The 24,953-nt window shown below is 56.4% G+C and overlaps 1 protein-coding gene and 1 long non-coding RNA gene across 2 annotated transcripts in view; one reads left to right on the forward strand and one right to left on the reverse strand.

Moving 5' to 3' along the window:
- YWHAG (tyrosine 3-monooxygenase/tryptophan 5-monooxygenase activation protein gamma) overlaps positions 1 to 7,169 on the reverse strand; it is a 28,132-nt gene extending 20,963 nt beyond the window's left edge. The window contains exon 1 of the mRNA XM_062180198.1: positions 6,931 to 7,169. Within this exon, the coding sequence (XP_062036182.1) occupies positions 6,931 to 7,017 (87 nt within the window). The 5' untranslated portion in view covers positions 7,018 to 7,169. The remainder of the gene's footprint in view (positions 1 to 6,930) is intronic.
- An 11,606-nt stretch (positions 7,170 to 18,775) lies between these two features.
- Positions 18,776 to 21,865, forward strand: LOC133750357 (uncharacterized). The gene is made up of 2 exons (XR_009864703.1): positions 18,776 to 19,263; positions 20,622 to 21,865. It is a non-coding gene; the product is annotated as an uncharacterized LOC133750357 (long non-coding RNA).
- Positions 21,866 to 24,953: the final 3,088 nt, after the last annotated feature.

A 24,953-nucleotide genomic window follows, 5' to 3' on the forward strand; every position in this document is an offset into this window, starting at 1 on the left:
AGTAAGAACTTTTAAAATGACCCACAGCGTCTCGGAACAGGCTTGCCTTTGACAAGCCAGCCCGGCACCGCAGCTGCCACTCCCCAGTGCGGGCGAGGGTGAAGCGACTTCAGCTCCCACCCCCGCGTGTCCAGCTGGCCTCTGCTGTCACTGTCACAGTCCCGGCTCGGACAGCCCATTTTAAGAGGGGAGAGCCATGTGCCTGGGTCCTCCTCACCGAGTTTGGCTTTTAGATCTTTCCATGGACTGAGAGGCTAAGACTAGTGATGACACCAACGGTTTACCGGGGAACTCTGCCTTGTTAAAAATCTACACGCTTTTTCCTCCTTATCCGTGCCCAACCCAACTATGAGGCACAGAGTGACACACAGCCCAGGTGAAGGAAAACCCGCCCCGGGGGGCACATAGGGACACACCCTGATGGGCAAAGCCCGCCACCAGTGCGCCTTAGAGCATCAACCATTCGAGCAAAAAGATTTTACAAGTTATTAATTCTTATGTTTCCTGCAAAATCATGGAGTCAGACCACTTATTTAACTATTTATCTTAAAATTAAAACTTTCAAGGCCGGCACTGTGCCACAGTGGGTTAAAGTCCTGGCCTGCAGCGCCGGCATCCCATATGTACCCCAATTTGGGTCTCAGCTGCTCCACTTCCGACCCAGCTCCCTGCTGATGTGCCTGGGAAAGCAGTGGAAGATGACCCAAGAGCTTGGGTCCCTGCACCCATGTGGGAGACCCAGAAGAAGCCCCTGGATCCTGATCGGCTCAGCACCAACCACTGCGGCCATCTGGGGAGTGAACCAGCAGATGGAAGACCTCTCTCTCTCTCTGTAACTCTTTCAAATAAGTCTTTTTTAAAAAAAACACTAGAGCTTTCTTTTGGGGGTTTTCGTGGGTCAGTTTTCATGTAATTTAGTGTTCTGCCACTCAAATTTTTTTAAGTTAGCTCAGTGAAATCAGAATTTCAAAGATTCCTATAAACACCAATTTTAAGAAAGGATGGTATGGTCTGGTAATCAATCAAAACGATAGTTGACACCTGAGAAAGAAAAAAAATGGAATTTGGAGACACTAGCAGAAAATTTACTAAGAGAAGAAAGGCCATAGGGCAGTTGGTTTTGGTAGTCTTTATAACCTACGTAACAAATAAATATGGACAGGCCCACTAAGAAACAGCTCAGAAGTGGCAGCGGGGTGGGGGCTGGGGTGGACTGTGTGTGGACAACAGCTAAAGGGCCACCTGCAGCACCAGCACCACGTGGGTGCCAGCGGAGTCCAGGCTGCTCCACTTCAGACCCAGCTCCCTGCTCACGTCTGGGAAGGCAGAGGAGGAAGGCTCAGGGCAAGACTGTGGTGCAGTCACAGGCTCCTGGCTTCGGCCTGGTCCAGGCCCAGCAGATGGAGGCTCGCTCTCCCTCCCTAACTCTGCCTTTCAAATAAATAACCTTTAAAGGGAGCGTGGGAGGGGGTGGCAGCAGAGGCAGGCATTTGGTATGGTGATTAGGCTGCTGTCAGACATGCCCAGGTTGAGACAGCACACTGAAAGGCCTGGGATAGAGGCTGGTGCCGTGGCTCACTTGGTTAATCCTCCACCTGTGGCGCCGGCATTCCAAATGGGCTCCAGGTTCTGGTCCTGGCTGCTCCTCTTCCAGTCCAGCTCTCTGCTGTGGCCCGGGAAGGCAGTGGAGGATGGCCCAAGTGCTTGGGCCCTGCACCCACATGGGAGACCAGGAAGAGGCACCTGGCTCCTGATCAGCGCAGCGCCGGCCATGGTGGCCGTTTGGGGAGTGAACCAACAGAAGGAAGACCTTTCTCTCTCTCTCTGTCTATAACTCTACCTGTCAAAAAAAAAAAAGAAACACCTTTAACAAAAAAAAGAAAGGCAGGCCTGGGTTGAAGTTCTGGCTCTGCTAATGCACACCCTGGGAGGCAGCTGCTTTCCTGTCGCCCCTGCAGGAAGCTTGGACTGGGCTGCTGGCTTTGGCCGGACCCAGCCCTAGCTGTGTCAGGTATTTACTTGGGGAGCAAACCAGAGAGTGGATCTGTCTGCCTCTCAAATACATTAAAGATAAACAAGGCAGAAGACAGAAGTTTACATGCATTAGAAATGTGTTTGTCTCTTGCGCTACTAAACGTACGTGGGCCTTGCTTCTTTTCTGCTCTGACCAGCGGACTCTGTCAGACAGACGCTCAGGGCTGGGGGGAGCGGGGTGAAAGGGGGCACTCTTGCTCAGCTCCTGACAGCCTGCGGAGCGCTCTGGCATTCCCTGGGGAGGGCCACCACAGCAGGGGAGCAACCCTTCACAGTCAGCCTGGGGGCTGAGAACACCGCGGCTAATGTGTGGCTCAGATTTCAGTAAACTGCATATTTATTTGGGTGAGCCTCATATAATGCTTCTTTTTAAAAATGGAAATGTAATACAAAACCTAGCTAAAGCTAAGACTTTTTCAAATTTCTGCTGCAAAGGTTCAGACGCTAGAAAACAAAGGGATGACACGGGCTGCTGCAGGCACCTTCCTGAACTGGCCACGCCTTGAACCAGAGGTGCACCCCGGGCACGCACTAAGCACCACTCGATCCTAACTTGCAATTTCACGTTACATGACCTTTGTGTTACTGTCACGCTACGGGACTTTTCTCTCAACTAAAACAAAATTATCTTCTCTACTCTTTTCAATAATTTAGCATTCGGCTTAATAAATAAGTAAGGGTTCCTCAAGTAGTAGAGGTGAAATCCTACCCACGGTCTGCAGTGAACCCGTGTGGATGCGCACTCACTCGGCAACGACTTTAGCTCAAAAAATAGATGAGATTTAAAAAAATAATAATTAGCAAGAAACACTGAGCATCCATTTCAGTTAACTGTACAGAACAGCAATGTACAGAAAGCAAGCGGCTGGTGTGCCCCTTCCCATCCACAGAGGGAACAAGGCTGGCTGAGCTCCACCCCTCCAGGGCTGGGGGTGCTGCAACCCTACTGGTGACGATGGCTACTCATCGAGCCTCTTGGAGGCTGCTGGCAGGAAAAATGGAGTATTTAAGATAATACGAATTTGGGGCCGGCGCCGTGGCTCAACAGGCTAATCCTCCACCTTGCGGCGCCAGCACACCGGGTTCTAGTCCCGATCGGGGCTCCGGATTCTGTCCTGGTTGCCCCTCTTCCAGGCCAGCTCTCTGCTATGGCCCGGGAAGGCAGTGGAGGATGGCCCAAGTACTTGGGCCCTGCACCTTATGGGAGACCAGGAGAAGCATCTGGCTCCTGCCATCGGATCAGCGCGGTGCGCTGGCCGCAGTGCACCGGCCGCGGCGGCCATTGGAGGGTGAACCAACGGCAAAGGAAGACCTTTCTCTCTCTCACTGTCCACTCCGCCTGTCTTAAAAAAAAAAAAAAAAAAAAGATAATACGAATTTGATTCTACTAGGCAGACTTAAACTCTGTAATTATGACAGCCTCATAGCCCCTGCACACACCCCCATTCAGGTTAAAACTGTTGAACTCAGGAATTTAAGAAAATTACTAGTCCAGAAGCTCTTCCCAGTGGTGCAAGGACGCGAAGCCTACTTAGAATATTAACTTCAAAGAGGCCATCAAAAGCCAAAGGACAAGACAATACAGCGGTCCCCTCTCATCGTGTGTGCAAGGAGGGTGTTAATACTCCAAGACCCCAGTGGGTGCCGGACACCACACACACTGGTGTCCTCCATATAGACACCCCTGATGAAGTGTTACTTAAAGATATTAGGCCCATTAAGAGAGCAACAACAACAGAACAGAATAATTACAACGGACTGTAGTGAAAATCAATTAAAACTTATACATTGTGTACTGCTGGGATTTTCCACTTCATATTTCCAGGCGCTGGGGACCGCGGGGTAACCCAACCCACGGAAAGTGAAACCGGGGCTGAACTCCTGTACCGTCTACCGTGTGGCACACAGGGAGGCCTAGGTGCCTGCCTTCGTTTGTCCTGGAGACCCACTCTCCACTTTTCAAAACACTGGTGCATTATTTCGATCCTGGTCACCCGCGTGTGAGCTCTTTTCAAAAGGCCGGACCCCACACACGTTTGCGGCACCGCGTGTTCCAAGCCAAAATTTTAGAAAGTGAAATTTTAAGAGAAAGTTCGTGGCAAATGGAATGAAAAGGAGTTCATTTTAGTCCCAAAAATCGTATATATGAAGGGTCTTCAAAGAGCTCATGGAAAATGCACATCGTGAAAAAGCCACACGCAAACCTCTCATTTTCTCACCAGAATACATTGATCTCTTCTTTCCATTTTCCATGAACATTTGGAACCTGTGCAACTCACTCTGCTAGTTCACTAATGCAGATACATTGCAGGCCCTCTATCACCATGCTGATTATTTCAGCCTCAGGAAAGAGCTCACTTTGGTGGTAACACTGAGTTTTCCTTCACACTGCCCAGATGACTCTTAGAAACACGGGCAGGGGCGGTTCAGAAGCAGCTCCCACGTCCCTTACGTAATCCTCACAACCCATTCAGGCAGGTATTGCCCCATTTCACAGATGGGGAAAGGAAGTCAGAGGTAAACCTACTTGCTAAGTCAACATAAATAGCTTTCCAAAAAACATCCATGTTGGGGCCAGCACTGTGGTGCACTGGGTTAAGCCTGCAGGCATCCCCCTGGGCGCCGGTTCAAGTCCCAGTTGCTCCACTTCCAATCCAGCTCCCTTGCTAATGGCCTGGGAAAGCAGTGCTTGGGCCCCTGCATTCTCATGGGAGACCAGGAAGAAGCTCCTGGCTCTGGCTGTTGCAGCCGTTTGGGAGAGTGAACCAGCGGATGGAAGACCTTTCTCTGCCTCTCAAATAAATAAATCTTAAAAAAAAAAAACAAAAAAACCCTGATTTTACAATTGGTTCTCTCCTCCCTGCTCTGTCGAGGAGCAGGAAGCACAGAGCAGCTTCCCAAACCCTGAAGTCAAATGTTTCCTGAAAGGTCTCCATTCCCTGCGGCTTCCTGAGAATAACCCAGTGGGAAGCCGCAGTGTCTTAGGGTTTTCATTAAAACCTGCCAATTATTTGCAATAAACCCAAGTATACATTCCACCCCTGCACTGTGATCCTGTATTATTTTAAGAATTCTTTCATTCCGCTGTTGTCCCAATTTTTAAAATGTGCGAGATCAAAAAGATGAAAGCATCCCATGGATTCTGAGACAACTGGAAAGGGGAAGACAAATGAGGCACACCCAGGGGTCCCGGGTTTGCGTGTCTAAGGGAAAAGGAAATTCGTGTTTTCTGGACCAGTTCTTATCTGGGGGAAGATAAAGTGCTCAGCTCCACCTGGCTCCTCGGCCACCTTCTGCACTCCTTGGACAGACGCCAAGTGCACACTCCTCCCAGCCCCGAGGTGCACTGCGGCCTCTGTGTCATTGTGCGTGACATCACTGGGTTGCTATGGGTATAGGTGCGAGGTCACTCGCCTTCCTGTGAAACTAGAAACATGGAAAAATTAAAGCCTAAATAAACTGGAGATGTTCCCAATATTGTTGAGTAGATACCAGAAGTGCAACTTGCATCATTTGAGCATTACAACGTTAAGAACTACCAACCCCGTGGATGTATTAAAACAGCACCATTTCCGACATCAGAACAATGACCTTCCTCAATAGGATAAAAAAAATTTTTGTTAATATATGTAGCTGGAGCTGGGATAAAAGACCAGCACTGTCACCTTGAGCAGCGGTAGCTACTCGGGAATGGACGGAACCCACACTGCTCTGAAGGTACAGCCTTAAACCGCAGCCGGAGAGGCGTCCTAAACCTGTTACATAAGGCAGGAAGTGAAATACTAAGGCGGTGGGAGCCCAAACCATCTGTTTTCCTGCGTCTCCTTCAGCAATATCCACGACCCCCCCCCCCACTCCCCTAAATTCACACTGCGGGTTAGGGTGAGCTGCAGCTCCCGACAAAATGGTGCAGCCGGCGCAGGGACCCGCATCCCGCACAAAACGCCGGGGCTGAGCGAGCGCTCCCTCTCCTCCAGGGCGAGGGGCAGGAACCTCCGATGGATCTCACAGAGCGAATTCCTGAAGAAGGGCTCTCTCCCCTCCCTGCCTCCACCCAGTCTAGGCTCTCTGCAATATGACAAACGCAGAACCTTCTGGAAGGGCTGGATCCTGCCTCCCACCACCGCTTTGTTTGCAATACCAGATCAGACAGACCTGTGTGCCTATCTAGCTACATAGTCTCTATATTTTTTTCAACTTGTAGGAATTTCAACAGACGCGTGCCTGTATTCAAAGAAGAAACAGCATATGTCACAAATCGAACCGGGGAGCTAAAAGCTCAACGTTTATTTTCAGGGCGATACCTACCCTTTCCAATGCAATAACACAAGGGAAAAAAATGGAGATGACATATTGAGAACAATCAATGGAAACGTCAGCGAGACAAACGCCCCCCCCCCCAAAAAAAAAAAAAAAAAAAACAGGGCAGGGGATGCGCTCTGGGGCATGGAGACACAGCCTTTTGTTAGGAAAAACGTGAGCCAGGAGGTTTCGATTTTGCACCGCGGAGCCCAGGTTTTCCGGAGCACCTTCCTCCCCCCCCCCCCAACCTCCACACCCCGGGGAGGGTCCAAGGGCTGGGGAGGGGGTGGCCACCCAGGAGACCCGCCGAGCGGACGGGGAAGGCGCCGCCCAGACACCAGGGAGAGAAAGAGGAACGGCGTGCATGCGGCCCCCCGCCCCCACGCCCGGCGGGGAGGAGGGGAAGTGGGGCACAAAGGATGCGCAGGGCCCCCCCCCCGCACACCCGGAGACCCCGCCCAGCCCCCGCGGGGACACAGACCCCCGGCGGCCGCCCCCGCCCCTGCAGCCGCGCGCCGGGCCTTGCCCGCCGATGACCGCGTCCCCCCCTCCCGGAGGGCCGGGGGAGCGTGGGGGAGGGGAGGCGACACTCACGTTCTTCATGGCCGCGGCCATGTCGTCGTAGCGCTCCGCCTGCTCGGCCAGCCGGGCTTTCTGCACCAGTTGCTCGCGGTCCACCATCTTCGCGGGCTGGGTCGGGCCGGAGGGGGACACCGGGGCGGCCTGAAGGGGCTCGGAGGGCGGCTGCGGCGCGGCTGGGGCCCGTGTGCCGGAACGACCGACCCACGAGGCGGCGAGGCTGAGGCGGCGGCGGCGGCGGCTGAGGCGGCGGCGCGGAGGAGGCGGCACGAGCTGCGACCGCGGGACCGGGCGCGAGGCGGCTGCGGCTGCTGTGCGTGCCGCGGGCGGACAACCCCCTGCGGCCCCGCCCACGCCGCGTGACGCAAGCGGCCCCGCCCACTCGCCCGCGCGCGCGCCCGCCCAGGCCCCGCCCGGGCTTTCGCGCCGCTCGAGCTTCGGCCCCCCACCCCCCGCTCGGCCCGCTGCGGTCTTGCGGGTGTCCTCTGCTTCCCCGTCGCCCCCCGCCACGCTCCCCCTCCCTCTTTTTTTTTATTTATTTATTTTTACTGCACCCGGATTCCTTCGCCTAAGCCTCTCCAGACTCCCCTCCCCCCTTCAGACCCCCTCCCCGGCCGACCGGGCCTGGGGCGCGCGTGGGCTCCTGGGAGTTGTAGTGCACACCGCCGGCCACCAGCGCATTGAGGAACCCGAAGACAAAAGGGCGGCCGAGACTACATCTCCCAGTGTGCATAGCGCACAGGGGCGTGGGAGGATGGGGCTCCTAACCCGGCGGACACGGGAGACCTCTGGCGGGGACGAGGGCGGCAACGGTCGGAGCGAGTGCTGATTCACGGCCCCGCCCCGTGTCCTCTGGGCAGTTACCCGGGGAGGGGCAGGGCCCCAGGCAGAGTAGCCGGCCCTGGCGGGGAGCGGGGCCCGGGAGAGGGAGTGAGGGGGCGCGGACCCGGTAGCTCCAGTGTGGCGACATGGCGCTCCCCCGCGCGAACGGAGGGACTCTCTGTCCCCGAGCGGGACCCCAGGTCCGCAGTCCCCCTGGAGGCTGCCGGACCTGTCCGGGGGACACGTGGGGAGCGGAACAGCGGCTGGGCGCCCTGGTTCACGTCCCCGGGGACGCGTCGGAGCCCGTTCCTCCGCTCCGGGTGGAGCTGCTGGATTTTTCATCTCCGTGACACTGCGGCTGGGGCGGGCCACCCTCTCCCCCCACCCAGCGCCTGCACCCTGACACAGGCTTATTCCTGGCTGTCCACAGCGCGCGCCCACCCTCGCCTGCCTGCTTTGCAGCAGCCGTTCGACAGTTCGCTATTGAGCGCCTGCTATGCTCCCAGCCGTGAACGAAGCAGCAAAAAAAAAAAAAAAAAAATCCCTGCCCCACAACACAAGCGAGATAAAAATCAATAATGTGGGTTAGAAAGCAAAAAAAAAAAGGGAGTCCAAGGGAGGGCTCTGAACCTGAGTTTCTTTGAGGGGAATATTCCAGACTCTGCTAGATGTCGGAGGAACCTGTCCTGGCAGAATTTAGGAGGTAAGTGCTGTAAATATATAGATAGATAGATAGATTTTTTTTTTTTAATGATTCTTTCTGGCTGGATAGGAGGAGCTTCTGAAAACCTGCTGACATCCCCACCCAGCCATGACAGGGTGACAGGGCTTCAGCACAGGCTGCAGGGCCGGGAGTCCCTCCCTACGTTGTAACAGGCAAGGAGTCTGCCGTGCCTGGTGTCCCCGGTGATCCTTAACGGGGGCTGCTGATGGGGTCAGGCACATAAGGGGCACCGAATGGCAGCCTAAGGAGTTTTAACTTTTTATTCTGCCATACATAGGAAGCCCGTGAGAGATTTTTAACCATGCCAAAAAAAAATTAAAAAAAAAAAAAAGGATCAGTTTTGCGTTTTGTCGTCGTCTTTAACTTCTCACGGCTTGGTACTTAGAGTCTGGCTCGGAGCGGTGCATAGCACATGTGAAATAAAGACGTGATGCCGGCAGGCAGGCATGCATGCATGTACTCTGGACCAACGTGTGGGAGATGGGCTGAGTGGGGAGAGGATCTAGAAATAGTTCTGTGTCTCCCCTCCTCCAACATGGGATCTGGCCTGGCCTCTCTTACCACATCGCCCAGCAGAATGCAACCCTGCTGGTGAATAAGCCCTCCCACTTCCTTCTGTCTCCCGCAGGACTGTTCGCCAAGGCATTCCTCTTCCTTTCTCTTCCTCCTTGCAGGCCAGAGCTGACCCAGCTGCATGGGAACCAGCCCTCTCCGGCCACTCCAGTGGTCCACATGTGGATCAAATGTGTCAATGAGTCGAGCCCCAGATGCTGAAACCTGGGAACTTCCTGCCACATGGCAGCTTTTTCTCTGACCTCTCCACCCCAGTTCCTCCCCCCACCAGTCTAATGCACTTGGAAACACACACGCACACCTCGGGCCAAATCTATTTGAGAAAAATAAAGCAGATGCAAAGAAAAAGATGCTCCAAAGCATCTGCAGTGTCCACATGGCGGAAGCTTCCCTCCACTAGTGAAGGGGAGAGCCGGGCCGGCTCTGCCTTCGCTCCCCTTTGGAGTTTAGGGGGCCCTCCCCCAGGCCCCCTAAGCCCCCGAGGGCTGCTTTAGAGGCCAGAGCCGGGTGTCCTCCTTCCCTGGAACAAACCTGGAGCGGGGAGGTGCAGAAGGAGCCTCCTACCTTCTGCCTGGCCCCCAGCTCTGGGTGCAAGGCCCATCCTCTCTCTGGGTCTCAAATGTCCCCAACTTTAAGATGCAACATTCGCCCAAACGAGCTCTGAGTGCCATACGCAAGTGCGATGAGTCATAGTTCTAGATTCAGCCGGTGCTTCTGTAAGGAAAGCCGTTGGCACGCCGCAGCTGTGCAGACCAGGGGCCCGTGGGACTGAAAGATGGCGGAAGCCCGAGGGGTCCACAGACTCCGAATCGTCCCTGGTTGTTAGACCAGGAAGCTGGCACAGACAGAGGCCCTACTGGGTGACAGCGCCTGAATTCGAACCCAGGCAGACCTTCTGCACTTCCAGCTGCAGGTTGCACCTGCTCAGCCAGGAAGGGCAGGGCCTTGCCCTGGGGTGACCCCCCCCATGACACCAGGGCACCCTCTGTCCCCTTTCTCCGGTGCTGGAGGACATGACCTTTTAAACGCATCCTCTCTGGCCGAGCTGGCAGACAGGCAGGCCAGCCAGGGACATTAGTGTCCTGCTGTGTCTGTGCAGTCAGCCATAAATCACCGCGGCTCCATCCCCTGGCTCCCGGCTTCCTCCTGTGGCTGGAGAGCTCCCTGACTAGCGTAGCGGCAGCGGCGGCAGCATCTTCTGTAGCCGACCGACAGCGCTCCCAGCCCTGACCTCGGGGGACACGTCCCCATCCATGTCCTGCCAGGCTGGCCTGCGATAAGAGCAGAGAACACAGTGGACTCAGAAGCAGAAGATGACCAGGACATCCCTATGGCCTGCTTTTCCTCCTGCACATCCCGGGCCAGGCAGCGGAGGAAGCACGTGCTGGAGGCAGGACCTAGGAGGAGTAGAAGCCCGGACCTTGCCGTTGACCTTGCTGAGTGACCTTGGCCAAGTCATTCCACTGCTCGGCGCTTCAGATTGTGCACTTATAAAATAAGGGAACTGGTTGGGGCCGGAGCTGTGGCGTAGTGGGTAAAGCCACCACCGCCTGCAGTGCCAGCATCCCATATGGGCGCCGGTAGTGGTCCCAGCTGCTCCTCTTCCGATCCAGCTCTCTGCTATGGCCTGGGAAAGCAGTGGAAGATGGCCCAAGTCCTTGGGCCCCTGAACCCTTGTGGGAGACCCAGAGGAAGCTCCTGGCTCCTGGCTCCTGGCTCCTGGCTTCAGATCAGCGCAGCTCCGGCCGTTGTGGCTAATTGGGGAGTGAACCAGCGGATGGAGGACACTCCCCCCCTTTGTCTCTCTCTCTCTCTGCCTCTCCTGCTCTCTGTGTAACGCTGACTTTCAAATAAATAAGCAAATCTTTAAAAATATAAAATAAAGGAATTGGATGCTTTCAATAAACTGCCCTGGCTCCATGCTTCTCCACCCTCCCCAGTGGAAGATCTTTCTAGATGCGCATCTCATCCCCTTCCCTCCTCTTGGCCCCACCATGCGCTCCTGATGCCTATGGACCATGGTCTTCCTTGCTTCCTTGCTCTGGAGTTCGGAGCCTGTGCTGGGGGGGGCCCTGTCGCCCTCTGCAGCTTGCATCTCACACCTGGTAACTCAGCTCGACTTTCTCAGCCACGTGGTGCCCTCTCTCCTCTCCTTCTGCTGGGACCGCCTGCTCCCATCCCTGGTAGGCCCCTGCCCCCTCATCTTGCGGACTGTGTCTGAGCTTGCTCATGCTGGACATTCCAGCCTGGGGTCTAGAGCCCTGCACTGCACTCGTGGGTGTGGGCAGCTGCCTTCCCTGGCCTTACTCAAATGCACCCCTCCAAGACAGATCCATCCGAGCCACCTCCAGTCTCCAGGCTGCTCATGTAGCAGGTGCTCAGGGAGGTTTGAGCCAATGAAAAAGACTCCCTGCTTCAAGCAGGAAATTCATGGGGCCAGTGTGTGGCACAGGAGGTTAAGCGGCTGTCTGTGATGCTGACACTCCGTCAAGAGTGCTGGTTCTAGTCCCAGCTGCTCCACTTCTGATCCAGCTCCCTGGGAAGGCAGCAGAGGATGGCCCAAGTGCTTGGGCCCCTGCCACTGATGTGGGAGACCCAGGTGGGATTCCAGGCTCCTGGCTTCAGCCTGGCCCAGACCTGGCTGTTCTGTGACCATCTGGGGAGTGGACCAATGGATAGAAGATTCATTCATATTCTCTCTCTCTCTCTCTCTCTCTCTCTCTCTCTCTCTCTCCTCTTTCCTCTCTCACTCTGCCTTTCAATATTTTTTTTTTAATAAGAAGGAAATCCAGAGAGCAGACGTCTAACCCAGCAGTTGGGATGCCCACATCTCACATGGGCACACCTGTGATACCAGACCCAGGTTCACGGTTCACTGGTTCACTCGCGAACAGGTATTGACAAGAAGCCGATGCGCATTGCAACCCAGACAAGGTCAATTAGAGGCTTATGTTCCCACAAAGGGAGACAGCACAGCAGAGAGAGGTCCTGCTGAGTGGCTCCACGGTGGCAGGAGCTGGGCAGGGGTCTTTATTAGTCGGGGAGCTGTGGCGGTTCTCCCTCCGCACACGGCACACGGCAGCTCCATCAGCACCTGGTCTGGGGCTCTGCACATGGGCTGCTGGGCTTCTCACACGTGGCACGCTCACTACCGCCACCCCAGAAGGTCCCATCTGGGCCACAGGGGATCTTCTGCAGTTAAGGTCTGGACACCCTTTGCTCCTGGTTGCTCTGGAGCCGGAAATGATGGATACATTGTCAGGTGGGAAGGCGCTTGAGTGAGTGAGCCTGGGTCTATCCTGTCTCACCTGGGTTCGGTTCCTGGCTCTGGTTCCAGCTTCCTACTAAGGTGGATCCTGAGAGGCCACGGTGATGACTCAAGGAATCTGGCTGTGGCCACCAATGTGGGAGACTTGGATTGAGTTCCTGGATCCCGGTTTATGTCCTTGGCTAGTCCCATCTGCTGTGGGCATTCGGGAAGTGAACAAAACGCTAGCGCGCTCTCTCTTCCTGTCTCTGTGACTTGCAAATACATACATACATACATGTTTAGGAAAGAAGGGATCGGGGCTGACACCGAGGCACAGTAGGTTAATCCTCCGCCTTTCGGCACCAGCATCCCATGTGGGTGCCGGTTCTGGTCCTGGCTGCCCCTCTTCCCATTCAGCTCTCTACTATGGCCTGGGATAGCAGTAGAAGATGGACCAACTGCTTGGGCCCCTGCACCCATGTGGAAGACTAGGAAGAAGCTCCTGGCTCCTGGCTTTGGATTGGTGCAGCTCCAGTTGTTGCAGCCATCTGAGCAGTGAACCAGTGGATGGAAGACCTCTCTCTGTCTCTCCCTCTTACTGTAACTCTACCTCTCAAATAAATAAATAAATAAATAAATCTTAAAAAAAAAAAAAAGAAGAAGAAGGCCAGCGCCGTGGCTCAATAGACTAATCCTCCGCCTAGCGGCGCTGGCACACCAGGTTCTAGTCCCAGTCGGGGTGCCGGATTCTGTCCCGGTTGCCCCTCTTCCAGGCCAGCTCTCTGCTGTGGCCAGGGGGTGCAGAGGAGGATGGCCCAGGTTCTTGGGCCCTGCCCCACATGGGAGACCAGGAGAAGCACCTGGCTCCTGGCTTCGGATCAGCGTGGTGCGCCGGCCGCGGCAGCCATTGGAGGGTGAACCAATGGAAAAGGAAGACCTTTCTCTCTGTCGCTCTCTCTCACTCCACTGTGCCTGAAAAGAGAGAGAGGGAGAGAGAGAGAAAGGAAGGAAGGAAGCAAGGAAGGCAGGCAGGCCACCAGCTCTCAGGGACTCTGCACCAGGATCTTCTCCCAAAACCCTGCTCTGTGACCTTGGCCGCTGCTTTGCCAATCTGGACATTGGGTTTCCCTTCAAATCAAACAAAGAAATGGGCACCTACCCTCTGCCCTGCACTGTGAGGTGAGTGAGAGTGTTGTCTGAGCTGGGAGAGGCCTCTGAAGTGAACGCTTTGATCCTTGGAACCCCCACAGTGGGCAGTGACCCACGGGAGACCCACATGGAGTGAGCCTGCAGTTTTGTGTTCTCAAAGGACTCCAAGCCAGAGAGCCCTTCAACTTCAGCTCAATTCAAGGAAGCAATTTCGGGGTGGGCATTTGGATACAATGCTGCTTGGGACATCCATGTTCTGTATCACAGCACCTGGGCCCAATCCCTGACCCCGCTCACCATTCCAGCTTCCTGCTCATACAGCTAATGGCTCAATAGCGAGGTCCCTGCCTCTCCTGTGGGAGTCCCGCATTGAGTTCCTGGCTCCCAGCTTCGCCCTGGGCCAGCCACAGTTGTTGTAGGCGTTTGGGGGAATAGTAGATCTCTGTGTGTCTCACTCTGTCTTTCTAACTAATTAATTAATTAAAATAACTTTTTTAAAGATTATTTATTTGAAAGTCAGAGCTACACAGAGAGAGGAGAGGCAGAGAGAGAGAAACAGGTCTTCCATCCAATGGTTCACTCCCCAGATGGCCACAACGGCCGGGGCTGCGCCGATCCGAAGCCAGGAGCCAGGAGCTTCCTCCGGGTCTCCCACGCGGATGCAAGGGCCCAAGGACTTGGGCCATCTTCTACTGCTTTCCCAGGCCACAGCAGAGAGCTGGATCGGAAGTGGAGCAGCGGAGGTCATAAACCATTGCCCATATGGGATGCCAGCGCCTCAGGCTAGGGCGTCAACCCGTTGCGCCACACAACTGCCCCATAACTTTTTTTTTTTTTTAAAAGGAAGGCATTTCTCCATCCACAGTAGCTGTCCAGTGATGACGTGGGAATGAGGGGGCAGAAGCAACAGAGGAGCTGGGCCAGGCTTGCAGCTCCTGGGAGATGTTGAACAGAGCTCTTCCACCTGGGCTGGGATAGAACCCCAGGCTCAATCTAGACCCAGCAGTGCGGTCTGAGACTCTAGGTGTTTGCAAAGCTCTGTGCGTGGTTTGTTCTCTCCCTGCGGTCTGCTCTGAGGGAGCCCAAGCTGAGCTGCCTGAAAAGGAAGCAAAATGGCCACGCGGCCTTCTGGGAGCAGCTGGAAGGGCCAGGGGAGCTGGCGGTCTCTGAGGTTGGTGTTTCTGCTGCATCAGCCCGGCGCTCATGCTTGGAGAGGGCAAATCCCACTTGGTCCCGTAATAGGAACAGCGGTGCTGACGCAGCAGGCAGACGGGAGCCCAGGCTGCAGCAGGGCCAGGAGGGAGGCGCAGGCACTCAGCACCCACCCCTGCTCTGAGCCTGTGGACAGGCCGAGGAGAGAGGGGCCGTCCCCAGCGGGGCCTTCAGCAAGGAGAAATGACACAGCGGCATTGGGCCTGCATCGTGTTCGACTGGCTGCCTTCCCCGTCTGACTGCCGTTGGGGTTGGCAAACTGGAACGGCCTGCAGAGCGACCCTCGTCCAGTAAGGGAGGCCCTTATGGCTGCTGGCCACCTCCAGCCGCAAGCTGTTTGCCCACTGATCTCTCTCTCTCGTGCCGTGGGCCAGCCTTCATGTCCCCAGTCCTTTCTCCCCATTTCCACCTCCCGGTAGAATCAGAGCCCTTGCTCCTCCCCCAATAGCCTTTTATATGTGAGGCCAAAATGTACGAGCGCTTTGGTCTCCACATCGCACAGTCCCCAGGAGAGACAGCAGGTTCTGTCCACCAAATACCATCAACACCGGAAGCCGGGGATCACATTGCTCACACGTGAACTTTGGGGGACACGCTCAGACCTTGGCAGGGAGCCACGTGGCACAGCAAGGTCCAGGAACCTGCCCGGGTCACGAGGCGAGTAAGTGAAGGGGCTGGATGGCAAACCGGTGCGTGCGTCTGCACCCAGGAGCTCCCCCTCAGCGGGAATTTCTGTTTTGTTGGCTACTTTTCAGAACCACAGAAAGCACACCTACCTGCACATCTCGTCTCAAAATCTATCTATCTATCTATCTATCTATCTTTAATTTGAAAGGTGGAGACACAGAGAGAGAGGGAGAGACAGAATGAGAGAGAGACCTTCCATCTGCCGATTCACTCCTCAGATGCCCACATCAGCCAGGCCTGGGTTCAGGCTGAAGCCAGGAGCCTGGAGCTCCCAGTGGAGCCTCCCACATGGCTGGCAGGGGCCCAGGTACTCAGGCCATCGTCTGCTGCCTTCCCAGGTACATTCACAAGAAGCTGGGTCAGAAGCAAAGTAGCTGGGACTCTGATTCGGGATGCAGGCATCACCTGGGTTTATTTTATTGCTGGTTCACTCCCCAAATGGCTGCAACGGCCAGAGCTGGTCCGGGCTGAAGCCAGGAGCCAGGAGCTTCTTCCAGGTCTCCCGTGTGGGTGCAGGGGTCCAAGCACTTGGGCCATCTTCTGCTGCTTTCCCAGGTACATCAGCAGGGAGCTGGATGGGAAGTGGAGCAGCTGGGACTTGAACTGGTGCTGATATGGGATGCTGGCCCTGTAGGTGGCGGCTTTACCCGCTAGCCTACAGTGCCAGCTCCTGGAGTTTGTGTCTAACCCCATCTGTGGAAGGATGCACACAGAGAAAGGTGGGCAGGGTGGGAGAGGACAGAGGGCCCACTCATGGCGCAAGAAGAGGCGCGGTCTGGATGCGGGGTGGGGTGGGAGGGTGAGTTAGTGTCAAGGTTCTGCTGGAAACCGAGGGAGAGCAGTTTGCAGGTGCACTGTGGCCAGTGCAGCCATCCTAGGCTCAGAGCCAGCACAGCAAACAGAGCGCTGGACACCTGGTTCCCCCAGTGGCTCGGTGAACAATCTGAAACCAATGACACCTTTTCTCTACATCTCTGTCCCTCCTGCGCAAAATGAGAAATCAGTGATCCACCTACTCAAAACTAGCCCCTCGGGTGAATTCTGAAATCTTTGTTTTAATTAGTTTATTTGAAAAGCAAGAGTTAGAGAGAGGGAGAGACTGAGACAGGTCTTCTATCTACTGGTTCACTCCCCAAATGGCCACAATGGCCCAAATGGCCAGGAGTTCATTCCGGGTCTCCCATGTGGGTGCAGAGACCCAAGGACTTGGGCCGTCTTCCGCTGCTTTCCCAGGCCATAGCAGGGAGCTGGATCGGAAGTGGAGCAGCCGGGACTCGACATGGTGCCTATGTAGGATATGGCCCTGCAGGTGGCAGGCGGTTTAACCCGCAACGCCACAAAGCCAGCCCCAAATTCTGAAATCTGTCTTCTTGCTGTCACCGAAGCCATCTGAACGCCAGTTATGCTGCAGGTGAGAAGCACCCAGTGATGTCCTGGGGTTTTCCTGGCTATGAGTGACAGCTGGGGAATTTCCGGGGTTCTAAGCGTGGGGGAGGGAGGATAAATAAGAAGTTCCTAAGAGGCACCAGGGGTTAGAAAGAAGGGATCTGATTTGCATTTCGGAAGAGTCACTCTGACAGCTGGGATTGAGAGTGTATTTGGGGGAGGGGGGAGGGCCAGAGCTGTGGCACAGCAGGTTAAGCCGCTTTCTGCATAGCTGGCATCCCATATGGATGCTGGTTTGAGTCCCAGCTGCTCCTCTTCCAATCCAGCTCCCTGCTAATGCTCCTGGGAAAGCAGCTGAGGATGGCCCAAGTGCTTGGGCCCCTGCACCCACGTGGGAGACCCGGAGGAAGCTCCTGGCCATTGCAGCCATTTGAGGAGTGAACCAGCAGATGGAAGATCACTGTCTCTTCTTCTCTCTCTCTGTAACTCTACCTTTCAAATAAATAAATCTTCGAGAGAGAGGAGAGAGAGAGAGAACTGAGTGGGAATCCACTGGGAGGTTCCTGTAGTGGCCCCAGGAGGAGGAGGTGGGGGTTGGGTCAGGGCAGTGGTGGTGGCCATGGGAGGAGGGAGATGTCCAGAATGACTCCCAGGAAAATGGGTGCATGGGGCGGTCCGGTCCTCTGAGATAATGAGCTCCGTTCGGGAGGTGCTGAGTGTGACAGGGTATCCAGGTGAGATGCACAGACAGGGGCTGGGAACGGAGATCCGAGGCCTCAGTGGGCAGGGGCTGTGGTTTGAGTGAGCCCCCCGGAAGTCCATGTGCTGGTGCAGCAGTGCTGGGAGCTGGGGCCCGGTGGGAGGTGTTCGGAGACCTCGTGAATGGACTCGTGCTTTCCTGGCAGGGTTGGGCTGTGTTAGGGGGGTCCGGCCCCCTGCTCTCCTCTGCGTGGGCCTGCTTTCCCTCTGCCTCCTGCCGTGAGTTGGAGGAGCACGGAGCCCTCACCACCGGAAGCTGAGCAGACACTGGTGCCCTGCTCCTGGATTTTCAGAACCAGGAGCCAAAAGAAACCTTTTTTTTTTTCCTATAAATTTTTTTTTTTAACAAAATCTATTTGCGAGGCAGAGAGACCAATAGAGATTCCATCTTGCTGGTTCACTTCCCCAGATGTCTGCAAGAGCCAGGGCTGGGCCAGGATAAAGCCAGGAGCCCGGAGCTCCGTCCAGGTGTTCTCCCCACATAGGCAGCAGGGGCCCAACGACTGCGGGTTCCAGGCATCTGCACTGGTAGGAAGCTAGAGTCAGAAGCCAGAGCTGGGACGCAAATCCAAGCACTCCATGGGATGCAGGCATCCCAACCAGTGTCCCAATCTCCAGGCCAAACCTGCCCCTCTCTTACTTATCAATTACCTGTCTTGGGTGCGCTGTTAGAGCCACAGAAGACTAAATAAGACAGAAATGGAAATTGACCACAGACGAGAAAGCAGCAAGGGCAAGCCAATGACGACGGACTCACTAGGAGACATGGAGGAGGCATGGGAGGGTGGGGGAAACCAGGGGTCCGTGTGCCCCGGGGGCCACAGAAGGACATGGCCCATGGTGCTCCACTACAGGGCCAGCCAGATGTCCCCACAAAAAGTCATGTAAGGCCAGAAGAGAAGGCCATGCATGAATTAGGGCATCTCCATTGACCTTGGCAGGTGCAATTGTTGGGGGAGGGGTCCATTAGAGCAGTCGAGGGTGGCCGTGGGTAGGGAGAAGCATGGAGACTTGCAGAAGAATTTACTGATCAGGGGAAGCAGGGAGGGGCCGGCCCCAGGCAGCAGGAGGGGTCCATCAGGGTTAGAGACTAGAGAGAGGGAGGCCAGAGGGTTAGGGGCTGCGGAGCGGGGGAGAAAGGGTGGGGGGGGTCAGCAGTGCTGAGAGGGATGGTGCTAGGACGCACTGCTGGGCCGACAGCAGGGAGGCTCCCGAGGAGCTGTTTCTCCGAGCAGTAGACGCTGAAGTCATCTGCTGAGTCACAGGAGGGGGAGGGGAGGCTGCAGAAACAGGCAGAGCCTCCTCGGGAACAGCCGGGAACAGCCGGAGCGACCGGCCCTTCCGGGACTGCCTGGGCCCGGAAGCCACGTGCTGAGGGCCCCCGTCTGCCCGGCCCTGGGGTTTTCTCCAGGGGCCCTCAGCCAGCGTGTGTGGGAGCAGAGAAGGTCAGAATCAGACTACCCAGAGCGGGCAGGGGGCTTCTGCAGCCAGGGAGCCCAGAGGTCAAAGGAGTGAGTGCAGGGACAAGTCATGCAAGGAAGTAAGCGGAGGCATCAGGGACTGGAGGCCTGGGGGACCCTGAGACAGAGGGGGAGGGGGACGATGGAGCCAGCCTGCCAGAGGTCAGTGGGATGTCACGGTCTGAGAGCTCCCCAGGACCCACAGAAGCCCCTGGGACGGGGCAGCCAGCTGAATGAGGGCTGAGGCCCAGGCGTGACAGGTGCAGCCTGAGTGGCTCCGGTGGAGGATGCTGGGTCCTGGGGATGCCGGAACCCCCCATGAAGAGGTAAGAGCTGGGGAAGGAGGGAAAGTACAGCTAAGAGGCCCCTAGGCGATAGGGGAAAGGGACGGTGCCTGGAGCTGTGGGCCCTGAGCCCTGGGGAAGGGGGCAGGCAGCACAAGCCTAAGGCTTGGACAGCCCCACTTTTCAGTCTGTCTGGGACAGAGCCCCGCCCCCCAACCCAGCACCTTGCTCTGTAACCCTGGGTAGCACATCCACCTCTGAGACATGAGGGTGATTCGGGCCTCTTAGGTTCACCCCGAGGCAGGAGTGGAACAAACTGGAGCATGAGCCTGGTGTTCCTCTCTTGGTAATTTTGTTTGTTTGATCCAGAGGTTCATGGAGGTGGCTAAAGAGAGGCACCAGGCAGAGGGAAGGCAAGCGTGATTCCTAAGGGCTGGGTGTCCTCCGGTTACTCCTGGCACAGGGCGGGGAGATCTCAGGCAGAGAAAGAAAAAAAAGAGATGAGAAAAAGAATAATGACAGAGAAGCAGTGTGGAGAGAGGGAGGGAGAGAGGGAGGGAGGGAGAGAGAGGCAAGGATCTGACACAGGGAGCGACAGGAAGACAGATTGCTCAAGACACAGACAGAGAGACCAAGTGCTGAGCAGGCTGGCCGGGCGCCCACGACTCGTCCCGGAAGCAGCTGGGCTGGACCCAATCAGTGCAGGATGGATGCCTGCTCTGTGAGGGCAGAGGCCACTGCGCCAGGCAGCTGGGCCTCCTCTTCCCTGGGCACAACCAGCAGCAGGAAGTCCCAGCCCAGGGAGCCTGCTTCCCACAGACAGCACAGACTGAAGGGTGTGCTCAGGGCTTCCCTGGAGCAAGTATGCGGGCGCAGAAGGGGCATCTCAGTCCATTTTCCGAGACTATATTGAGATACTTGGGGCTTAATTTGTAAAGGAAATAGCGTTCTTTAAACATTCATTTGAAAGGCAGAGTTACAGAGAGAAAGAGAGAAGAGGAGGAGGAAGAGGAAGGGGAGGAGGGGGGAGGAGGAGGAGAAAGAGAAGTTTTCCATCTGCTGGTTCACTTCCCAAATGTCCACAACAACCAGGGCTGAATCCAGGAGCCTGGAACTCCATCCGGGTCTCCCACATGGGTGCAAAGATCTGAGCACTTCGGCACCATCTTTTGCTGCCTTCCCAGGTGCATTAGGGGGGAGCTGGATGGGAAGGGGGCAGCCGGGGCTGCAGGGGGAGATGCTGCTGGTTTGGATGCTGGTGGTGGCAGTGGAAATGGTGGTAGAGGGTGGCTTGTCGACCTGTTGGTATCGGGGCCTCTGGTGCTTTAGGATCTATGCAGTAGACCCCCCCCCCCCGGCTTCCACTTGGTCATTCATTTATTCTCTCACTCATTCAACAGATCTGTGAGCACCACCCTGGGCCAGAAATTATGCCCAGTCTCCCAGGGAAAGGAGCTCCTGGCTGACCCAGCCAGGGGATGGGAGGGCAAAGGTGACGCCTGCAAAGGGGCAGTCGCCGACCCCACTGTGGCCTCCCAACTGCACCGTATTTGCCCATTGTCATGGGTGTTCTTCCGGGGCCCTGCTCTCACCAGGGCCTCGCTCATCTCTTTGCTGCCAGACACAGGTTTTCAGTTGTACACAGCAGGTGCAGAAGGTGATGCTCCGAGAAGGGGCTGACCAGCCCGGGTCACCACCAGCACCAGCACCAACGCCCTCCGGCGCTACGGGCAGACTTGGAACCTGGGCTCCAACCGGCTTCTCTTTCCCCAGCAACGTAGCTGCCCACATTTGGGTTTCTGCAGACTGAGAGTCCCTCTGTCACCATCAGGGGCGCCTGCTCTCTGCCTGAGTCCAGCTCCACCCTCAAGACTGCCGCATTATTATTAGCAACAGCCCACGTCTGCACAGGGCTTCGCAGGCTCCCGCTTGCCCAGGGAGGACTTGCAGGCATTGTCTCACTTGAGCCACCTGGCCACACTGGGAAGTGAAATGTACTGTGCCCATTCTGCAAGGGGGGAAACTGAAGCTCAAAACTATGAAGCATCCATTGAACCACACCAACAGAACTCTGTCCGACCAGCTGCTACTGCGCTGGGCTCCATAGACGACAACGTTACACTTCACAGGGACTCTGTCTCCCAAGAAGGGACCATCTGTAGGATACAATGTGTGTACACTCCAAGCCCTTGTAGGAGACCTCAGTGTGGAGACTTTGGAGAAAAACCATGGCGAGCCTCGGGGGCAGAAGCCAAGGTCATTCCTAGTCCAAGTTCCGGGGAGCTGGACGAGGGAGCATTTAAACTGGGTTTGAAGGCTATGGATTGGGGGCTGGCGCTGTGGCACAGTGGGCTAAGCCTCTGCCTGCAGTGTTGGCATCCCATATAGGCTCAGGTTCGTGTTCTGGCTGCTTCTCTTCCGATCCAGCTCTCTGCTGTGGCCTGGGAAAGCAATAGAAGATGGCCTAAGTCCTTGGGCCCCTGCATCCGCGTGGGAGACCCGGAGGAAGCTCCTGGCTCCTGGCTTCGGATCGGCGCAGCTCCGGCCATTGTGGCCATCTGGGGAGTGAACCATTGGATGGAAGACCTGTCTCTCTCTCTCTGCCTCTCTGTAACTCTACCTCTCAAATAAATAAATAAATAAATCTGAAGGCCATGTGTTTGGATAGGTGTGGATGGGGAGAAGAAGAACTTGGGTCTGGCCTCTCATCACATGCAATTATTCGTCTCACCTACCAGGCTTTCTGCACCTAGCAGACGTTGGAATAGATGAACAGACAAATGAGTGGCACAGAGGCAGGATGAAGCCAGGAGGCCTTGGAGATCGGGAGGGGGTGGAGGGTCACTGTCTGGGACCAAGAACTTGGACACAGCAGGGAAACATGTCATTTCCTCCTTGCTGTAATGACATCAGGGTTCAGTCCTGGGCTTGGGGACAAAGGAGTGGTAAGAGCTCTGAGCTACTGGAATGTTTTTGAAAGATTTTTAAAAATCTATTTTTATTCAAAAGGCATAGAGATCTTTTATCTACTTGAGTGTTCACCACCCTCCTCCCCCAAAATGCCTGCATTAGCCAGGGGTGGGCCAGACAGAAGGCAGGAACCAGAGATTCAGTCCAGGTTTCCCATATGGGTGAAAGGAATTCAATATTTGCCTCTCAGGGTGCACATCAGCAGGCAGGTGGATCAGAAGTGGAGCAGCCAGGACTTGAACCAGGCACTCCCACATGGGCTGTGATACGGGCATCCCAACCAGTGACTTAATCCCCGTGTCAAATGCCTGTCCCTGGTGGAGGCACCTTTAGGAGGTGGTGCCTAGAGGCTGGTGCTGTGGCATAGTGGGTCAAGCTGCCACCTGTGGCACCAGCATCCCACATGGGCGCCGTTTGAGTCCTCGCCACTCCACTTCCAATCCAGCTCCCTGCTGATGCATCTGGGAAAGCAGCAGAAGATAGTCCAAGTTTTTGGGCCCCTGCACCCATGTGGGAGACCCAGAAAAGGCTCATGGCTTCAGCCTGGTCCAGCCCTGGCTGTTGCAGCCATTTGGGGAGCGAGCCGATGGAACCCCCCCCGCCACTCTTTAACTCTGCCTTTCAAATCAATCAATCAATCATTTTTTAAGAACTTTTTTTTTTTTTTTTGGGCAGGCAGAATGGATAGTGAGAGAGAGACAGAGAGAAAGGTCTTCCTTTTTGCCGTTGGTTCACCCTCCAATGGCCGCCACGGCCGGCGCACCGTGCTGATCCGAAGGCAGGAGTCAGGTGCTTATCCTGGTCTCCCATGGGGTGCAGGGCCCAAGCATTTGGGCCATCCTCCACTGCCTTCCCGGGCCATAGCAGAGAGCTGGCCTGGAAGAGGAGCAACCGGGATAGAATCCGGCGCCCCGACCGGGACCAGAACCCGGTGTGCCGGCACCACAGGCAGAGGATTAGCCTATTGAGCCGCGGCGCTGGCCAAGAACATTTTTTGAACTTAAAAAGAGGTGGGCCTAGTGGGAAATCATTAGGTAATTGGGGGGTGTGCTCCTAAAGGTGCTACAGGTTCCTATCTTGCTATGTGCACCTGCCAGTAGGATGCCACCCACAGTCAGGCCCTCACCAGAGGCTGAACACAGGGATCTTGGACTTTCCACCTCCAAAATTGTGAGCCAAATTAACCCCTTTCCAGGGCTAGCACTGTGGCACAGTGGCTTAAGCCTCTTCCTGCCACCCATGGCAGAGACACAGAGGGAGTTCCTGGCTCCAGGCTTTGGCCTGGTCTGGCTGGTGCTGTGGTGACCATTGGGGGGGAACGGAAGTGAATGGAAGGTCCAGATCTCTCTCTGTTACTCTGCCTTCCAAATAAATCACTAAATACTTCTTTTTTAAAAAAAAGTTCATGGAAAAAAAGGTATTATGCAAAAAAATGCATGGATTTCAAAACATTTGCACTAAAAATAAACTTATCATTGCATTTTCCACGAATATTTTGAAACGCTCTTGCAACGCTGATGCAACCACTGGTCTGTCTGCCAGCTGGACAGACCTGGCTCTAGGCGAGCAGGCCCTTGGTTTGCACTGGGAATGGCCTTGTCACCCCTGCCGGCACAAGCAAAGGGCTCCTACCTCTCGTTGAGTAGCCCACTGAGCTGCACCACAAACCCACCAGGAAGCAGCAGGAGCAGAGGCTGGGCCCATCGGTGCAGAAAGGGGCTGGGCCTGGGTGGAAGACAGAGCTTCCAGGCTACACCCAGAAGAGCGACCATCTGGATGGCTCAGCCTCCCTGATCCAGAAACCGCCTCCCAGCCTGGCACACCTCTCAGAGCCCCTCACTGGCTGGCGGGCATTGGGCACTGCAGTGCGGAGGCCGGAGTCCCCACCCCGCTTCTGACTGCACCCACGGTTCAAGTAGCTGGGCCCCTGCCACCCACGTGGGCGACCTGCACCCCGTTCCCGGCTCCAATTTCAGCCTCGCCCTGCGCCAGCCAGCCGTCGTGGGCATCCTCCGTGTGACCCCCGCGCCTTTGCTGGGTGCCTCCAGGCGCAGCTGGCTGTGTTAGTCCAGTGCGCGTGGGGGTCGGCTTCCCTGAGAACTGGATTCCGGTCAGCCCTGCCCTCTGTGGAGGACAGCCAAGGGCCCAGCCCGAGCCTGTAGGAGAGGGATGGCAAACGCAGAAACGGTCGTCTACACCGCAAGCTCTAACAGAGCGCTTCTCGACCTTTCCGTCCTGCCCCAGCGCAGGCCGCAAGCCGACGCACCCTGCGGTCCGGCAGCCCGCGACCCCGCCCAGGCCACTGCGCTACCCGCGAGGGGCGCGGCCGGAGAGGAGGATTCGCAGGGCGCAGAGGGCGTCGCCTTCGCCCTCGACCCCGCCCCACCCGCCCTCTGCAGCTCTCTGTGATTGGCTGCCCCGGCTCCCAGGCTCTCCAATCAGAAGGCGGATGCGGTGCCATGGGCGGGGCCTCAGAGGAAAGGTGGGGGGGTCTCAACCCCGCAACAGGCTCCACCTCCTCCCCCGCCCCCGCCTCGCGCCGCCCTGCGCCGAGGCCGTGACTCAGCAGGAAGGAGCGACCGGGCTGGGCCGGAAGGGCCGCGCCCGGCCACGCCCAGCGCGGTGCGGGCCGGCCGGGGCGGGGGTCCCCGGGGTGGCTCCGCGGGCCGCCCGGGGCGGGGGGGCGGGGGTCCCCGGGGCTGCTCCCCGGGCCGCCTGGTCCCCTGGGCTGCTTCCCGGGCCGCCCGGGGCGGGGGTCCCGA

This window comes from Lepus europaeus, chromosome 21 (assembly GCF_033115175.1).
Source record: "Lepus europaeus isolate LE1 chromosome 21, mLepTim1.pri, whole genome shotgun sequence".
Lineage (NCBI taxonomy): Eukaryota > Metazoa > Chordata > Mammalia > Lagomorpha > Leporidae > Lepus > Lepus europaeus.